Source organism: Scatophagus argus, chromosome 16 (assembly GCF_020382885.2).
Source record: "Scatophagus argus isolate fScaArg1 chromosome 16, fScaArg1.pri, whole genome shotgun sequence".
Lineage (NCBI taxonomy): Eukaryota > Metazoa > Chordata > Actinopteri > Scatophagidae > Scatophagus > Scatophagus argus.
The window spans coordinates 4372107-4391262 of NC_058508.1; the positions used below are offsets into that span (position 1 = coordinate 4372107).

At 41.5% G+C, this 19156-nt stretch overlaps 3 protein-coding genes across 4 annotated transcripts in view; 2 read left to right on the forward strand and 1 right to left on the reverse strand.

Annotated features, from left to right (window-relative positions):
• Positions 1 to 571: 571 nt before the first annotated feature.
• On the reverse strand, positions 572 to 2937 carry rpain (RPA interacting protein). Its single transcript, XM_046416497.1, has 7 exons — positions 2722 to 2937; positions 2406 to 2597; positions 2059 to 2131; positions 1786 to 1897; positions 1563 to 1626; positions 911 to 1051; positions 572 to 705 (listed from the first exon to the last, which is right to left on the reverse strand). The coding sequence occupies exons 1-7, from the start codon at positions 2791 to 2793 to the stop codon at positions 676 to 678; spliced, it is 684 nt and encodes a 227-aa protein (XP_046272453.1). The 5' UTR covers positions 2794 to 2937; the 3' UTR covers positions 572 to 675.
• A 3489-nt stretch (positions 2938 to 6426) lies between these two features.
• Positions 6427 to 11226, forward strand: LOC124073928 (cyclin-dependent kinase 5 activator 1-like). The gene is made up of 3 exons (XM_046416499.1): positions 6427 to 6916; positions 8072 to 8720; positions 8900 to 11226. The coding sequence occupies exons 2-3, from the start codon at positions 8205 to 8207 to the stop codon at positions 9389 to 9391; spliced, it is 1008 nt and encodes a 335-aa protein (XP_046272455.1). The 5' UTR covers positions 6427 to 6916; positions 8072 to 8204; the 3' UTR covers positions 9392 to 11226.
• Positions 11227 to 16704: 5478 nt separating this feature from the next.
• Positions 16705 to 19156, forward strand: part of LOC124073755 (vesicle-fusing ATPase) — a 34183-nt gene continuing 31731 nt past the window's right edge. The window contains exon 1 of one of the 2 annotated variants that reach the window (XM_046416214.1): positions 16705 to 16927. In XM_046416214.1, coding sequence (XP_046272170.1) covers positions 16916 to 16927 — 12 coding nt within the window. In that variant the 5' untranslated portion in view covers positions 16705 to 16915. The remainder of the gene's footprint in view (positions 16928 to 19156) is intronic. The other variant, XM_046416215.1, reaches the window with a different exon arrangement.

The following is a 19156-nucleotide window of genomic DNA, read 5'->3' on the forward strand; positions in this document are numbered from 1 at the left end:
CTGTGGATACGCTGAAAGAGTTGATTTTGCAGCATAAGGAATATGTATCCTGATATTTGTGTGAAATTCACTCCAACAAATCAGAGCAGCTGAAGAGATCATCTGGGCATCAGCATCAGGAAAATACAGAGAAGATGTAAGAATTTTAAGAATTTAAATAAACATTTCGTTTAAATCATTTCCCTGTCTGTGATCTGCACTGCAATAACAGCTCTGTGTTTACAGTATAGGAGGGTGCATTACAGTTACACGTCAAGCTTACTTTGAATATGGGATTAAAAAAGCCCTGAAAAGGTGGACAAGGAGAGAAATCTGCAGGACTCCAAGCACAATATCAGGCTTACACACATTACTCTTAAAGCATAGAATCACAGTTTTACCATTATAAAAGAGTCATAGTTTCAGCTCCTTCTGCAATGAAGTATAGCACTCAAGTTTTATTTAAAGAATTTGAATGTCTTCACACTTACTATAACAATGAATACACACATTTTTCATAACTTCAGTATAAAATGCTTGCAAAACAGCAGTAAGAGAAGTGATAGCACACAGAACAAAAACATCTACACACTGGATATAAAAAAATAACCTTTATTATCAGAAAATACACAGAGAGTACAAAAAACTCAAACTAAATCTCACAAGTTCACTAACTCATGACAAGCACGACTGCTTTCACAGCACAATGGACAGGTAGTCACACACCTGAAAGCACAAAAAACAACAATTAACTTGACACAACTGGCACATTTGTGTGGCACACTCATTATTTTTCCTTTAGGGACCTATTAGGACCCAAAGACCTGCATCCGTGTTGGCAGCAAGGTTTTAACACTTAAGCTACAGATTTGTTTTGGTATGAACTTCCTGAAACTTCTTTAAAAACGACTTGACATGGACCACACCGTACCTTACAGCTTATCATCAGGTTGGGAAGGCTGTCTGTATTGGATGCTACAGAGAAGACGGGATTGTGGAGGCAGTTCTCCATGTGCTCCGACACCCTGGACTCAAGGAGATTCTGCAGGACGTCGGGTGTGATGTTCCGTTTCTGGAGACAAGGTGTGCGACGTTGCAGCATTTTAGCAAAAGCCATTATTTATGTACTTGACAGAACTTTATGCTTTTTTTCTTGGTTTTCTCTTCCGTTATTTACAGTTTTTCGCAGAGTCATCAAAACATATTTTTTTTTTACATGTTTTTTGTATGTTTACAAGTTTTCTAAAGAGGGATTGAGAGCAAAATCACGCTGATTGGACTTAAAACCTTAAAAAACTTGATGACTGTTGGGAGGTTTAAGTCACACTGAATCTACAATACAAGGATCATGTCTGTGTGTTCAGATTAGCCAGAGTTATGACTCCAAAAAGAAAAAGAAGTGCGACTTCTGATGGAAATCACAGCCATCTGCGCCAAGGATACTTTGGCTCAAAAGGTGAAAATACGACCTTCTCACAACTTTGACTGACATAATATTTTTACAACATATTCTGTTATATAAAACCAAGTTCCCTCAACTGTCCCTCAGTTTGAACAAGACAGAGTTTAACAAACAAACAAACCTTAGTGTTAATGTACAGTCCACAGGGGCAGGAGATGAAATGGCTGTTGATGTTCAAGTTTCTCCTGCGAGACACAAGAAGCATGACGCTGATATAAGCTAGCAATGACAGATTTCCACATGTCTGAATGTACAAGATATGTGTTAACTGACTGCAGTTGAAAACTGATCGCTTACTGGTTTTGTCAATACCTGATGCTACAGAAGTCATTTCTTGGACTTACGTGTGACATATGGGGCAAATAATATGCATCTCCTCCATCCCTTCCACAACAGACGATATGTACTGCTGCTCAAACTGCAGGTTCTTCTCGTACTCTTCAATAATACACATTTCTGTTCCACAAAGAAAAGCATAACATTTTCATGTTTTTCTTTTTGTTTTTTTTTTGGAAGTTTCAACTTATTTTGCTAGACATTCATTTTAATATCTACAGTCAGGAGTTTGAATAAAATAAAATAAAAACAGGTTGGTTTCATTCACAGACATGTTTTACCTTGAGACTGCAGCTCCTGTTGGATTTCTTCGAGTACTGCCAGTTCATCATACTCCTTCATGACACTGAACATCTGTTTAGAACAGAGAGCAGTCCTAAACTCGGTTACAGAACCCAGACAAGATAATTTAGCTCTCGGCGCTCCAGATGATCGCATCCCTGAGTCTTTGCTTTCTCATCAGGTCTCGCATTACTGAGTCTACTGTTTTTACGAGCTGATCTCACTTATTTTGACATCTGTGACAACTTTCTAGTAAAAGTGCAGTGAAATCTGAAGGCTAACGTACAGCTGGCTATCTCGAGGACCATACATCTGAGAGTGTAGACGCAGACTGACAGACACCGACCTCTTTCATGCCCTCTGGCCCCCAAAGCGAAGGCAGTCTGCGGTCCTCTGACTGCAGGGCTGTCCACTCCTCCTCCATGACCTCCTGGACGATGATGGAGGCCCCGGAGCCGCTGGGCTGCTGGTTCTCTCCCATCTGCCGATATCTCTCCAGCAACCGCGACCGACTGTTTTTTAGCCTGTCTACACAGCGCTACGAAAGAAACAACGGAACACAACACGAATTAATACCAATAGTTAACTCTGTCAAGTATCGTTTCCAATGCTAGCGGCACCAGCTAGCTAGCTAACTGACAAGTCAACGTTTGGTTTCTCACTTTGCGGTAAGTTTCTTTCCATGGCGGAGTCGTTCCTTTATAGAGTGAACGATGTCTGTGCAAGGCATCCATGTGTAGTGTTAAAACCAAGTGTGCAGTTACATACGTACAGAGAGTTCTTCTAACAAACTTGCTAAAGTTGGGGAAGACTCAAAAAACAAAACATTTCAGCTTTTAACCTCGTTCACCGGACATTGATGTGCGCAGGCGCGGAGTGCATGATGGGTCATGTAGTTCAACGCTGCTAAAATGGTTTCGCTGTCAGCAATTATGAAAATGGAAGCAATCTATTACACTGTTGTTATCATTATTATTGTTGTTGTTGTTGTAGAAGTAGTAGTAATAGTAGTAGCAGTAAATCAGTCTCAATAAATTTTAAAGTACTTCAACTAACTGAATTCCCATCATTCCTACCTGTAATTAATCCACTCCCTAACATTGCATCACCACCATAGTACCACATGATTTGTCCAGTTCACTAAAAATCATATGTTGCCCTACTTTATATTTCCACTGACCATTTTAGAAGTCATGTTTTCATGTTTATATATATTTTTTTCCATCTACATTGCAATCACCTGCAAATTAACTATGTTTATCAACAACAGTTTTCTGAAGAGGTCCCGAGCCTATGTAGTACTTTTAATGTTTTGCACAGAATTATAACCTCTTTGGAATACGGGTTGGATATCATATCCCATTCTTGTAGTCTTTTAGGCTATGAAATTTATTTCAGTGGATGCTTTTATTTGCATTTACACCAATCAGCTACAACATGAAACCACTGACAAGTGAAGTGAATAAAATGAATCATATGTTTGCAATGGTCTGCAGGGAAACCTTGGGTCCTTTGACACACACCACCGACCTAAACATTGCAGACCAAATTCATTCATCAATTCTCCATGGCAACAGCAGTGTTTCAGCAGCAGGGCCCACAACCTGGATGCCCCGCGTCCCTCAATGCACAGGACCCAATGGATCCAATATTCCAATGTCTGTTGACCACAGATTAGAGATCCTGTGTACCTTCCCCCTGACGGGGGGAAATGGGCTTGTTCCAGTGCATCCCACAGATTGTTGATCACTTTGGGATCTAAGGATTTGGCAGGCTGTTTTGCTTTGTTAAGTGCATCCTTGTGAAAAATTGATAAACATATTCAATAAATGTATTACAATGATCACTTTGTCAGCTCTCCTTTCTATATATTACTATGTTTTAAACAGCTTACCAGCAATCAGGTGACTAGTGCCTAACAGGTCTGTCATCTGATGAAAGAATATATAGAGTTACAGCACCTTATTTAGAACACCAAGGTTTGGGTATTAATGGTTTGGTGCCACATATCAGCAGCATCTGAGGTCATGAGGGTGGAAGGCAACAGACAAATATTACCACGACTTTCCACATTTAACATGTGAATTGTCTTGATAACATTGCAGGAGGAGATACATGACAAAAAATCAATAAATACATAGAATAAAATCAAATCAAAACAACATAAGTGTGACTGCTGAAATCACACAGGTCAAAGCTGAAACCAGCTGGAAATAAAACTGTACATACAGTGTGGATGTGTAGAGGAATGATGCAACCTGTCCAGCTCAGTCAAAAGAGCTAAGCCGCTTCTCCAAGGCATTCTTCACGTTTGAGATAGAGAATGGCATAACAGCTGGACCTGTTATCGTCCAGTACAGGCCACACTCATGTAAAGACATGCTGATTTTACATTATTTACAACAAATCTCACATGGTCCCCAGTCCACCCAGTCAGGACCACTGGAACTTGAATCTGCAGCTATGTTTTCTGGGCTAAAAATCTGCAGATTGCTGTGACTGACCTAGGGTAGCCTTAAAATGGCATTCTAGAAGCTTGGTGATGTAGCAAATGCCTGCACGGCCATAGTGTCTGTATCTGGCAAGCTATCAGCTAACACACTAGTTGGCTTGGCCTGCACGAGCCAGTGACATTAGCTCCATAGTTTCTCTGGCATTTAGCTCAGCAGTGTGCATCATTTCCTGGAAAATAAAAGTTACTGAAGGGGGAAAATAAAGCTCTTGTAGCTGACAAGGTAACTAACATTTAGTTTGCAGAGTAGTTATCTGGTTAGCTTTGTTCAGTTGCTAACAAGCCAATAAATTCAAGCAACTCAAAAATGTATTTGTGCCTTCGACTCCCCTCTCTTTTGTGCAGCAGTCTATGTTCCACAGAGGAGGTGAAATAAAAGCAAATAGTGCAAGACAGGTAATAAACAAACATAACTTCTTCTTCTTTGGATTCTAAAGCTCTCTGTCCCAGCAAAGTTTAACTCTGCCAAGATGACTTGCTATCGGTGAACAGTGTGAAAACATATGTACTTTTCCCATGCAAGCAAATCCACTAACTGCAGCAATTCGGTTGTAATGAATTGGATTTAAATGATGATTACCAAGCAGGCAAAGTTTAATTGCATTATGGGAACTGTAGGATGGATTTAGCATCATTGAAGCTTGACTCATAACAGGGACTAAAGGTCAGCATTTCTTGGCTTCTGCTATACCAATTTTGACTCTTCTTTTTTTGTGTTTGTGTGTGTGTATTGCGAGTTCCCCATCTTTATGACAGTGTAATACTAAAATCAGTGAAGTACTTCTTACTGGTAGTTATTATGGAAATAATGGCAAATTCAAATTATCCATTTAAATGCAAAACAAATGCAAACATTCAGAATTTATTTAAAATCTGTATTTTTTGCTGAACTCTACTCTCATCTGTACAGATGTCATCTGCTGATTGAGAAATAAAATAATCTTTATTCTGAATTAGCATTTCATTGAATGCATTGATTGGAAGCCTACTAATTGAATGTTGTCTCTATTTTTCCAATATATAGTACCAAATATTATATAAAACTTTTAATAAATGTACAAATAAACACCATATAACGTTAGAATATTCAGGGGAGGCAGAAGTAGTATTCAGAAGTATTCAGATCTTTGACAATTTTAAATATATTAATGTAAAAAAACTTTAGTACAATACAAGCCCTGCAAACAAAATCTGACTAAAACAAACGTATTATCAGTAAAATAAAATGTCCCTTAAATATATATTATTACATATAGCAGACAATGTCACTTCTCAGCCTACCTCGAAATTGTGCAGTCTGCCTACACGAGAATTGAGCAATGTGCTCTCCCACCACTGGTTTATTACTAGTAAATAATCAAAGGGAGGAAATTCTCCTTCTGTCTAATGATAAGAGTACCCCCTCCCCCGGGGATATAAAGCATATAAACTCTTGGGCAGTCACAGCATCACAAGGGCACATTTGTCTGCAGACAGTGTAGATCTCTCGGTGAGGCTCGGCCTACTCCAAGTGGTTCATAAACCCCTCCGCGTTCATCTTCAGCAGCAGCAGCAGCAGCTGGCAGCCTGCTCCGCCTCAGCACCAGCTCTGTCACATCTGCTCGGCTGGTTCAGCACCTCGGACAGCGAACTCTCCGATAGGCTGAAGCCCGTCGACGGCCAATGGCTTCAGCGGCGCGGCTGCGACAGCGACGGTCAACAGCAGCAGCAGCAGCGGCAGCATCCCGGCATCAGCCAATGAGAGGGCGCCGTTTCTCTCCCACATCCAACCCGAATAACTGCAGATGCCCGCATCAAAGCGACGGGTCTCTCTCTCTCAGGCAGGTTTGCATAGCTGAGGGTATGAGCTGTCGTCTATTTTTGGAATTCATGGTGGCCATTTTTCCTGTATCTCGGTATTCTCCACCTTTGTTGTGATTTAGCTTGTTTGGCCGATATCTGCTGTTTTATTTATGTCTGACGGACGAGCATCGTAGCGGCACATTAACAGCCGTGACCGTATAGATTTTCAGCTCTCAATGGAAGACATCTTCCTACTCGCTGCGAGCGAAGGAGTGAAGCACATTTCGCACCTGCTTCGCATCTGTATTCCCATCGAGGAGCGGGGGACTTTTTATAAATGAAGGTTTGAGAACCAAACCTATCGGCCTGTAACGGTGGGGGTTGTAAATCAGCAGGGACAGACCCGTATTCACGCCCTGGACCCGGGACAGTCTGTTTTGGCGGTGTGGGAACCGAGCAGAACGGGTTGGAAAGCATTTTCACATTTTGACCGCATTTGCCCGGCAGCAAGGGGGTCAAGGTGTGATATATGGATTCCACAAGAAGAATCGATTAATTAGAAGGTAGGAAAACACGGAGGATTGTTTTGTTGCATATGACAACTGCATTTATTTATTTTTTTTTAGCCCCGCAAATGATAAACCAACCTACTGAAGGGGGGGTAGATAAAGCCAACAATATGGGCTTAATCACTTAATTCACAGGTGTGTGACCGCTCTATTCTTCATTATTTAGAGGGCTTGTGTGGCCAAAACAAAATGAATTATTCGAACATTAAAGACAACCTGCTCAGTTGACGCGGTTGGCGTGAGAGCACAGGCCTGAAGCTGCCCTGTGTTGGAGGGGCTGTTTTCAAGGCTTCCATTTTGAAGCTAAGATGGATGCTGGCGCACATTTCTTTCTCACGCCTCTGTGGCCTTGTCTTGCTTCTTATATAACATTGATGAACACTGGAGCGGCGGCAGGCCTGTGTTCAGCTGCCGTGAGGGGCCATGCATATGCTGTAGAGACATCAGCAACGACGTTTAATCATAAAAACATAAAAGCAGACGAAAACCGAATTAAATTGCATTAGTGGTTGCTGTGGTCTCCTCTACTAAACCCGAGGCTAGTAAACTAGACGCGGACACCTTTACGTGACCACTGTTGCATTTGTTAAACAAGTGAATTTTTTCCCTCTACATTGCTGTGAAGGAATTTCATCGAGGTATGCCGCTGTAGAATGTGCAATGTGTTTTCACTCCCGCTGAGATTTCAAAGGTAACATAAGAAAACCATTTACGCATAATATCCTGTAAATTAATTACGTTTCATCAAAGGTAAATGGTGAATTTGCCCTTTAAAGTTTATCAAGGTTTCCTTCTGACTGGCTCTCCAAAATACAAGTAAAAGGGATGGTTTGACAGAAAAGCACTTAACCCAAGTTCCACTTAGTGTTTTATGGAGCTTTCAGGGCTTTGCTCAGATGTCATGATTGACTGCTCAGGGACAGCAACAAGTCTTTCTTGATCCATACTGAACAAACTCCATTAGCCATGAAAACTTATTAAACTCCACCTGTTGAAAGTAAAATAAAATGCACCTTGAAATGAAATTTAAAAGTTTTTTTTTAAAGAACTTCAATAATTTGGTTATTAATTATTTGTAACTAATAACTGCGTTATGTTTCCTACATGTATTGTAACTAATGGCCACTCCATGCTGTTTTTTGCTCGCAGGTTCGATTCCCTCCAGAAGTGAGACACTTTGGTTCTCTCAAAGCTCTTTGTCTAGGCCAGCCAAAGAGCTTATCCCCCACCACTAACAACTCCACCCTCCCTGTGTCTTACTGCTAACTCTTGAGCAGCCAGCATGGGTACAGTACTGTCTCTGTCTCCCAGCTACCGCAAGGCAGTTCTGTTTGAGGACGGCCCGGCCACAGTAGGCCATTACACAGCGGTCCAGAACAGCAAAAACGCTAAGGATGCTGCAGCAGCAGCGGCTAAGTCCCTCAAACGCCCCTCTATCATCAATGTGTTGCCATGGAAACGCATTGTGGCTGTATCGGCAAAGAGGAAGGGCTCCAAGAAGCTGCAGTCGGAAGGTGGGGACGGCGGAAAAGGGAGCTCTCCGGATGGCCACACCACTGCCATGACCAACTCAGCCTCCAACAGTCTGAAGCTGAAGAAGTCTCAATCCTGCGCTAACCTTTCGTCTTACTCATCAAGCCAGGACCCCTCAGCCACTAGCACCACTACCTCCTCCCAGCTGCCCACCTCCAAGACCCTGGCTAATGTAGTAACAGTTGCTGCCAAAAAGAATTCCCTCACAGGCTCTGGGATACAGCCTTCTACTGCAGCTGGCACGCCAAAGCGTGTCATCGTCCAGGTAAACCTAATCCCAACTGTTTCATTTCGCTATCACAGAAAGAGTTTTACTAAACATTAGAAAGCATTTAATCATATTATGCTACATAAACTCACTGACACCTCCTTTCACAAATCCTTTCCCCCAATCCTTGTTCTTGCCTTCCCTCTTTTCTATTTTGTTGTGTCTCTCCAACCCAGGCCTCCACCAGCGAACTGATGCGCAGCCTGGGTGAGTTCCTGTGCCGTCGGTGTTATCGCCTGAAGCGTCTTTCCCCAACAGATCCGGTGCTGTGGCTGCGCAGTGTGGACCGCTCTCTCCTCCTGCAGGGCTGGCAGGATCAAGGCTTCATCACGCCGGCCAATGTGGTCTTCCTCTACATGCTGTGTCGCGATGTGGTCTCATCCGAGGTGGCCTCGGAGCGCGAGCTGCAGGCCTCACTTCTCACCTGCCTCTATCTGTCCTACTCCTACATGGGCAATGAGATCTCCTATCCACTGAAGCCCTTCCTGGTGGAGGCGGAGAAGGAAGCCTTCTGGGACCGCTGCCTGGAGATCATCAACCGCATGAGCGGCAAGATGCTCCAGATCAACACCGACCCGCATTTCTTCACCCAGGTGTTCGCTGACCTGAAGAACGAGAGCAAGAAAGAAGAGGAGAAGACCAAACTCCTCATAGGCCTTGACCGATAAGAAGGAGCTGGGGGGGCGGGGGGCAAGGACGGATAGAAAGATTGATGAACAGGTTGAGGACAGATAGCCTAATGTAAGGCAGTGCAGCGATACTTTGGAACAGTACTGTTGTCTGGCGTCTCTATTGGTTTATAATTAATCACATTTCCTGTTTGTCCCACAGAACAAAGAGCTTCTGCGATTAAACAGATCGTTTCAATCCTTTGAGTTTTGAGACACAGGCATTAACTGACCTGTAGTGTCTCACCTGAAGGCAGCACTTAGCCTACGGGGTATTTTCACCGCAACAAAGCTGGTAAAATCAGGTTTACTGGCCAGACTCTCAGCCTCATTATTTGATGTGATTGGATCTGATTAGATTCTCAAGACAGAGAGGCCACTTTTCGGTATCCCACACCAGGATGTGACGATAAAAAGCTTTAAGGCGGAGATATGATTACCGTCTTGCAAGAACAGTGTAACTGACAACACAGACGAAGAGAGCTATGTTTTGCCAGCGGGGTTGGTGATGTGACATTAACAGGCTGTGAGAAAGAGATAGCCATCACTTGTATCTGTTGCCTCAGGTCTAGAGACATGCATCAGCCTGACCTGTATCTTGTTTCAGTGAGATAAGAAATGGTGGGAAGTAATTTTCTCTCTTTTGATAAACATGAACGAGTTTAGAAACGCCAGACAACACAGATTTACAAATTAAAGGGGGATATTATTAAAGATACAGTATATTGATGCGGTGATATTGTGTGATAGTATCCTGGCATTTTTGCTATAGAGAAATGTCAGGGTAATGATAAACAAGAACCACCATGCATGAGGTTACTTCATATGTTGTTGCACATAGTCACCTGCTTATTGCCAACTCCACTTTACCTTATTCCTGTAGTCCTGCCCTAGCTTATTGCACTCACCAACACTGGCGGCAAGGTCCACTGTTGAAACTTTAAAAGCATTAAATAGAGCAAAGATGAGTACGAGATCTAGTCTGCAAACTTGCCAGACCGTGAAATTTAATTTAATTGTACTGTAGTGGATTAATTCATTATCATCTCACATAAAGTACTGTACTTTTGAGGGAACATTTGAGTTTATCCAGCCTAATCCGATATGAATTGGGAGATCACTATTTATTTTTTAAAGTAAGAAACTTTAATCCCTTGGGCACAGATGAATATTCATTAAACAAGCCCTTCTGTAAGCTGTTTACATTGACAAAAACATGGGAAAATGCAATACAGACCCCTCCAGGGCATATTTTACATGGGAATTATTTCATTCCTGCCTGTTCCCCTGCACTTTCTCCTGCAGTCCATATTGGTGCTGTCCTGAATGACCACAGGACATTGTTTACTGAAAGAAAGAAAGAAAGAAAGCGAACTAGAAAGAAAGAACGAAAGAAAGAAAGATTGCAGTTTTAAAATCCTGCACTCATAGTCTGTGCTTCATACTGTATGAATGATGGTGAATGGTGGAGCTGGATCATGGAGGACATGGTCAGAGAGTAGATCATGTGATCTATTTCAACCAGTGGCTACACACGTTAGAATGAGAGAAAAGGTGATTATGTTCCAGGTGCGTATGGGCGGGGGCTGACACTACAAGCGTAGATGTGACTTTTCATCCAAAACAACACTTTGATGTTGCTGTTGGCGCTCGGCTCAAGAGACCTTCTCTGCTGTTTAAAGTGTCCTACCCACCCTTACTCCTCTCTCCTCTTTCCTTGGCTCATTACTCTCCACAACAACAAACTAAAATGACACAGATTCTCTCTCTTCCTCTCTCCATCTGCCCCAGTCTGGTCTACACTGGTCATGTCCTGTTTGGTGTGGTCCAGTCCAGTCCAGTTGTCCCATATTTAGAGATTTTCTGGTCTGCTGACACGATGGCTTACTTATCCACTGAGTTGTTTGACATGCATGTGTGCTTCTATAGGTTTCCTAGCATGCTGCTTTGTGTTGGGCACACCGCACAACATGTTAGAAGAGGCTGAGTGGTCGCTTTGCTGAACTGCTGAACTGCTGAAAGCTAGACTCAGTGATGTGACGTCCATGCAATTTGGCACAAAATCTCTAAAATGAAGGAAATGCGTGAAAGGCTAGTTGTACCTTCTCTTATGCTACACATACACTGATACAGGCAAGTCCAGACATTGGACCATCATCAGGATGTCTGCTATTCTTGGCTCCATGGTGCTTAGGGGCCTAAGAAAACTCTCCAATAGTTTCCTCTTTAAAAAACCAGTCGTGACCTAAGTGGGCTTCAAAAAAAGATATACTGACTTTTAATCCTAACTGTGGGTCAAGCTCCAAAAATGGTTGATCCTACCTTTCTCGTAACGCAAATGGATTTCGGGCATCGCTCTTTTAAACCCACCAACACCCAATTTGTATCTTTGTAGTGATGACCAGTGAGCAGTGATGACCCTGATGACCTCATACAGCTGAGCATAACGTAAAAAACCAGCCATGTGTGTCAAAAGATTCCTTTCCTTGATGACATCACATCACTAAGTCTAACTGTAGCCAATAAACTACCCACAATTTTAGAAAAGCTCTGCCTTCTTAAACAGGGGCAGAGATATTGTGCCATATCGTTCTAAAGACTCTTTATTTCATACAACAAAACACAAAGAAACATGAGCCAACTCAAAGTCTCTGCCTGCCGAACAAGAAAGACTATAGAGGAATCGTAAATAAGCTTTTTCACATTGTTGCTACATTATGTCAGAGATATAGACTATGAAAGAACTTTGTTCAGGTGTCAAAGAAGTGAATCAGTGAGTCAAAATTGTGATTTTTAATACACAGTGAAGTTTTATGTGTCACTTTGCAAATTGTAAGCCAAAATTGGAGTCATCCAAAGCTGGAGCATTCAGATTCATTCTGTAAATCAGTATATAATTTCCAAAAAAGTATAACTGGCCTGCTATTTCATATGACAAAACAACAGTGCTGTGTTTATTTAAAAGACATGTGGAACTGAATTTTAAAAGCAGAATATCATGTCTGTTTCCAGACTGGGTGTCTCCCTGATGCAGGTGATGTTTTAACTCTTGTTGTGTTTTGTGTTCAGATGATTGGGCTGCAGTAGGTATAATGCTGTAAAAATAATGTAGCCTTGATGCAGAGTCAGACCTCATGAGACATATATGCACATGAAGAATGAATCCATGGCAAACAAGCTTGTTTACACGTCCTTCTTCCTAGCTGTTTCTGATGGGTTAAACAGTATACGTATATAAGTAGCATTTCTCTGAATGGCATTCCCGGGTTTACTGTTGTATAATCATCATTTTCTTAATTAGTTGTATCGATCTCAATTATTTGGTTTGGGAGGAATTATATGAAAACAGCTTAAAGATAAAGAAGGACAACTGAGTACAAGCATGACACATCCTCTTTTCCATTTGGTGAACCCGAAAGAACTGAAGAAGTCGTGGTAATAAAAAATAAATTTATGTTTTTGTACAATACAGTGGTTCAACTATCATCCAGATTCGGTAGAGGAACGATAGACTTTAATGTTTTAATGTATTGACTTTAAAGTCAAAAAGGGTTGTAACTGCTGTAAAGCTTTAAGCTCAATTGAATGTTTGCAAAGCTCCACCAGTAACTGTTTAGTAACTGTTGCTACTGTCAAACTTTCTGTTCACACAAGCCCAAATTTACAATGATTAATGATGATCAGGTGATTTATGGTTACGATTTCACACAGAGATAGACAAAATATTTGCTGGTCAGCTTTTTATTTCCAGTTGGCAATGGTCAATTTTGGCTGGCAACTGGTGGGTTTTAGTTAGCTAATTAAGCTAATGTTAGCTTGATAAGTTACATGCTGTCTGACTGGCTATTGTTTCTAGGTAACCCATTATGTAAAAGGGCTCTAGAATATGCAATTGATGGCTACATATTCAATATCACACTAAACTTAATAGTTTGCATCCTTGCCAGATGATGCAGAAAATACAAAAATAAAAAGTATTGTTCTAGTATTGCCCCGTGGATCCAGTCCTAATATTGTAACTATGTTAAGCAAAAATGTAAGATGTGTTTTTTTCACTCTTAATATGTTTGACAAAAGTAACACTGTGTAGTAACAATGGCTAAAGCTAGCTGTGCCATGCGAAAAGCAGTCAGTGGATGCTCGTTTGTAAAATGCTCTTAGATTAAATTCTTTGCGTCCACAATGGCACAATACTGCACAGAGGATGTGCTATTCGTTAATATGCCTATGTAACTTGCAGCCCCACAAACTAAAATACTGTGCGTGCTCCTTGGCCCTGGAGTTAAGGCTGGGTTACTGATGTTGCCAGTAAGCTAATTAGTTAGTCAGTCATGCTAATGAGTGCAGTTTACCTTAATAAATAAACACATTCTTAAACCCTGTTCTTACACTTTTGAACTCCTGAAATGTCAAGTATCTCTCGACATTACTCTGTATATTGCTAAAACAAATCCAAGGCTGTGTCCAGTTACAGTCACTGAGCTGATTAAACAATCACTGCTGCAGGGGTTAATTCTGCTATTACTGTTAAATGTTAAACAGGACGCCCATCCTTAAAAACACCCCCACCCCCTCCGCCCAACACACACATACTCAGAGTGTTGAGTATTCAATATCACATGGATGTCAGATGACAGCTTTTGACAGACGAAAGGAGGTATGATGCATTTCTCTGTGAAACAAAGGAACGGGTGAGCAAAAATCCCCAGAGATTCCTCAAAGTTTTTGCCTCCGCCTGCTCCGGTCCATCCAACTCTGCAGGGACATTATAAAAGAAACAAGGAACGAGGATGGAAAACTTGTCCTCTGAATGAACCTTTGTCTAGAATTAGAGAGAGGTATGGGTTGACTACGCCCCCTCCTCCAATACATGCTCTCACCGTTGATCAATTCATAACTATGTGCCATATTTTATCTTGCAACACGTACAAGACAAAAAGTCGTGTAACATATGAAGCTTATGATAATGATGATGAAGTTATTATGGTTTTCCTTCTTTTCATTTGTGAATCATATTGTGTAAACAAGAATCTTTGTTGAACAAAAGTCAAGGCTACTAGTGTTACTAGAGTGCTGATGCTGCAGTCTGTTACTATGTGGATGTATGAATATGTATGTGAGAAATAAGAATAATTTGATCAACTGTTACAGGTACTTTATATAAAAATCTTTACAAGCATGGTTTTCTTTGTTTATTTCTCATGTCATGTGGTTTCATAGATATGTTATGTTAGGTGAGGCTGCTGTAGATTAGATTTAGTACAGGGATGAAGTGGCATTTGGGGAGTCTTGAGATCTCCTGTCCAGGAAAGAAACCCATAATAGGCAATGCAATTATCGCTTGCTGGCTTTCAGTGTCTAAGTGGGTGTAGTGTGTGTAGATGACTCACCAAGAGTAGAGATGTCTGCCTTTTTTCCAGTATAACAAAAACTAGATGGCATCGAGCTTGTGGTGCTCAAAGAACCAAAAAATACATTTGAAAATGATCAGAAATCATTACTATCACGCTGCTCAAGATCCACAGACCTTATTGTAAGCAGTTTCATGATATTTTCTTTCAGCATCACCATACAGAAGGAACAGGGCATTTGTTCATGAATGAGGGGCAAGCTAACTAGACTTGCTAACATTACGGCTCAGATGAGGAGGACAGCATTAATGTTTACATCCCACCCTGTCACAAGCACAAGCCTCTTGTCCATGAGTAGATTCACATTTCCTTCTGCACAGTGATATGGTAATAGTTCCTAAAAAATAGTTCCTACATGATGGTTGCTCACAACATGGTTTCATAGACATAGACATAGAACCAAAAAATAGCCTTTTGAAGACCACAAGCAAAGTAACTTTTTGTTCAATCATCTTTCGGCAGACATCACTACAATCAATATCTCCAGAAGTCTGCAAGCCACACTGGAACAATCTAGATGGATAAATAGCACTTCAGGTAAAAGGAAAAGTAATATTTAGTGTATAAGAAAATGAAGCAATCAACTGTGCCTTTTTGAGCTTATTTGATTTAATAGAAGTGTTCAGTTTATGTATAAACAAATATTTAACACAACATCTTAAAACAGAACCAATGATGTTGAGTCATACAGGAAGTGTTGGAAAGTGGTAGTGGAACAGTGACTTTAGTCGGGCACATTGTCACGGTGGTTTCTTAAATACTAACTCAGGGGGTCTTCTCGCACTGAATCATCATTGTCAATGGCTGCATCAGTAGCTTTTATCAGTGAAGTTCCCTCCACTTCACCTTCGACTCAAATATTGTCATCTCAGCTGTGATATACAGTGTGTTACTGTAGAGTAGCTTCTGGGATTTACCTCATTTACTTTCGGGAAAATAACATTTTGTGTCTTTACTCCAACTTCCCATAAGTGGATGAAAATTACATTTCCTACTGAACACCATGGGAACTTTTCATCCTTCCAGTTTTCCATAAAACATTTACTACTAATCATATCTCCATTATCTTTAGCATCACCAGTCTAAATTGCCTTTACACAGCAGATGATGTGATGTAAAACCAAGAATGATGCATTTTTGTTCATTTCAGAGACAAATCCTATGCTAAATTGATAACTGTTTTACATATATACAGTTGGTATCAATGTATGAAAGAAAGTAAAGAGACAGACTCTTCCTACTTGTTTATTAATTGATTGTTTCTACTTATTGAATCATTAATGGCATACTGTTGATAATTTTACATTTTATATACAGTGCGTCTATATCGATCAGATTCTAACAGCAATTCCCACAGCCTATCAGTAACTAAATCCAGGACTATAGTTCAGAACTGCAGACAGACAGACTGAGTGGGTTGCACTGCATTTTACTTGCTCTTATTGTGTACTATATGGTGTTTGTTAATTTTCCATTGGTTACTTCATATTCCATCAGCGTGCTGATTTCTCATGTCTCAGCAGGATTCTATTACTGCTGTACAGGGCCCGTCAGATGGCTACAGGGGAGTCAGTGGTGCTGAAGCGCGGTAACGGTGATATTTACCAAAATAAAATGTGTTCTACAAAAGCATATGGCGTAAATAATAAACATATATGATAAGGGGAAGCAGAACCTCAAAAGAAATGAGATTTTTTGGTTTCTGCCGTGGAATTAAAGACAGTTCAGGTGTATCAACATATTCGCATTTACAGTCGCCAATGAAGAACGAGGCAGCCCAATTAAATGCGTTTACACGTGCCAGGTTTGCATCATTACCAGTCGACATTTGAGACACAGTACTGCCACAGTGAGCCGTATGTCTTCCGTGTTTTGCCCACTGTTATCAGTCTGCCACGTGAGTGTTTTCGCACAGCAGAGGTTCACTGTGAGGCGCAAACACTAGTGATCCTCCTCAGCCGCACGCGAGCTAATCGGCACGCTTCCGCTTGAATCAGCCAATCAGAGCAAGGTGCGCTGCAGCTTATAAACCCATCTGCTGCCGAGCCTCTCCGCTCACTGTTCTATGAATCATTGACCCGAGCTGCATCCCTGATCTACCACAACCGTGAAGATGGCGGCCCGGGTAAGAAATACTGATATTATAAGACAGTATATGTACAGTACCTTCGTGTTTCTGTCTGGGAAATGAGAGAAAACCTACACAGGGCGTAAAATGTCGGGCGAGCGTTTTGAAGCAGCTACCTTTATCGCCTGGATGTCACCGCTACACGGGAATACGGTGTTTATTTCACATGATGTTGCAGCCTTATAACCCTGGCATGTGCCAGAGAGCATCATTTCCGCAAAGATCTCATTTTAGCTCCAGCAGCAGAGCCCCCTGAGTCTGCTGACTGCTGCCTTCTTTGGGAGTAACTGGTTAATCCTGGTCTCAGCTTGCCCTTGAGCCGACGCGGCTGCGTATAAAGCGGTCACTGAGCAGCCTTTGAGAGCTATGCATCTAAACTGAACAGAGTGCACGGCTCACCGTGTACAGCCAGCCATGGCAGCATGCATTTGATAGCGTTGGTCTAAAGAGTGAGGTTGAATGTGGCTGCTTTAGCCTCCAGTCTGCACTGTGTTTGCGTGGGTAAGCGCTGTTTGCGCTGTGGAGCAGCACAGCAGTGCACGGCCGGCTGGTGGTCTGTGTGCATGTTTATTTCAGTGTTTGTGGAGAACCTGTCGATGTGTGGGGAGGATTATGTCAGGTAACCAGTCACATCACAGGCCATATAGAGGGAGCAGATGTGGTTTCACTTAGCAGACTAGGCTAAGGTCCCCTCTTTAGTCCTAACCCCCCCCCACACACACACACACACCACCACCACCACCACCTCAATGACTTCCTTTGCTTAATTCATTTTGGTTTGATTTGCTGCATCTTAAAAGTACCATCCAGCTAGTAATAAAATAAAGACAATTGGATGAGCCCTGCAACAGCATTTGCTGCAGCGTGTACATTTATATTCCTGGTGTAAGCAGGTTTTCAATAAATGTAGAACACGCAATCACAGATGGAAAAATAGATTGCTCCTTCAAATCCTATCTTTCCATCAAATTATAAAAAAGCATATAAAAACAATCCCGACTTCAAAGATTACGATTTGAATAAATTCAATTTATTCAGTTTAAATTCAGTAATTAACACATTATGTCACTGCATGTACAAAGGAGTAAAGACATCAGTTTTGCCTGTACCAGGCTCTTGTGGCATCTGAGATCATGAACTATACACTACGTACTCAATATGTGTCCTGGTGTTCAACATACTTTTGTGTGAATAAACAGTAGTATGTATGTTCATCATGTATTGCATCACTTCCTGATAGTACGCATTTCACATACTTCTTAAGTTTTTGGACATCCCGTTTTAGCATACCTTATAGTGTGGAAGTTCATACTCATCCTATATTTCTTGACTTTAAGCAGTAACTTCCTGGAGTCTAAACTGGTTGCCTGGCAACTGTTTAGAAACAATAGTCAGGCACATAAACATTTCATAAAACTGTGAATTGTCACTTTGGCGCTCTAGCTTTACATTTGTCATACAGACCATACAGAGAGTGATATCTTCTCGTCTCTCTTCCAGATGGTGTCAGGTCAAAATGTGGAACGATCCCTTTAAAATGAGGCATTGTATCGTTTTGCCTTTATCCAGTTATTCCTCTCACAACCCTTCATAGCGGTTTATGTTGTGAGCTCTAGAGGGGGGTCTCACCTCACCTCTTATCTGCTCTTATTTGAGTGGTTGTTTTTTTACAGTCCATCATAGTGCAGAGTCATGATGCAAGGTGCTAATAGCTGTAGCATTACGCAGCAATTGTCTCATTGTGCTCATGTCACACTACGGGGAGAGTGAATGTAAATCATGCACACATATGCATGAAGCTGCTGTGCCTTTGCACTTCAGAAGTGGGCTTATTCATAACCTCTCAGCAGGTGTGAAGGTCTTTATCAGCACAGCCATTAATTTCACCCATTCACTGTTTGAGCTGGAAGACGACATATGAAAAACAGCCCATGCAGAAGTGACTCTTGGGGGTTAATACATGCCATTAGGTGGGTGCCTTGAGCTGCTTGTGTGCTAGAGATCACATTCACTCTGTTGGTGAAGTGCTCTGCTAATAGCTCAAATAGTTTTTCCACTGCAATATTTCTGTTGCAAAAAACAAGCAGAAATATTCACAAAGCTGGAGGGAAGTCCATTTTTACTGCAGAGCCCAGACAGTTTAACCACTGCTGTGTCTTAACAATCTGACCACTGGCTGACTTGTGGATGAGGCACAGCACCAGAAGGAGCTCAGCTAACAGTGTT

Bases quoted from the DNA above. Each gene is read 5' to 3' on its own strand.
- LOC124073928 (XM_046416499.1), top strand. From the start codon at position 8,205: ATGGGTACAGTACTGTCTCTGTCTCCCAGCTACCGCAAGGCAGTTCTG. The intron at 8,721-8,899 runs GTAAACCTAATC...TCTCCAACCCAG, and splicing joins CAAAGCGTGTCATCGTCCAG to GCCTCCACCAGCGAACTGAT.
- rpain (XM_046416497.1), bottom strand. From the start codon at position 2,793: ATGGATGCCTTGCACAGACATCGTTCACTCTATAAAGGAACGACTCCG. The intron at 2,598-2,721 runs GTGAGAAACCAA...TTTCTTTCGTAG, and splicing joins GGAAAGAAACTTACCGCAAA to CGCTGTGTAGACAGGCTAAA. The intron at 706-910 runs GTACGGTGTGGT...TTGTGCTTTCAG, and splicing joins ACCTGATGATAAGCTGTAAG to GTGTGTGACTACCTGTCCAT.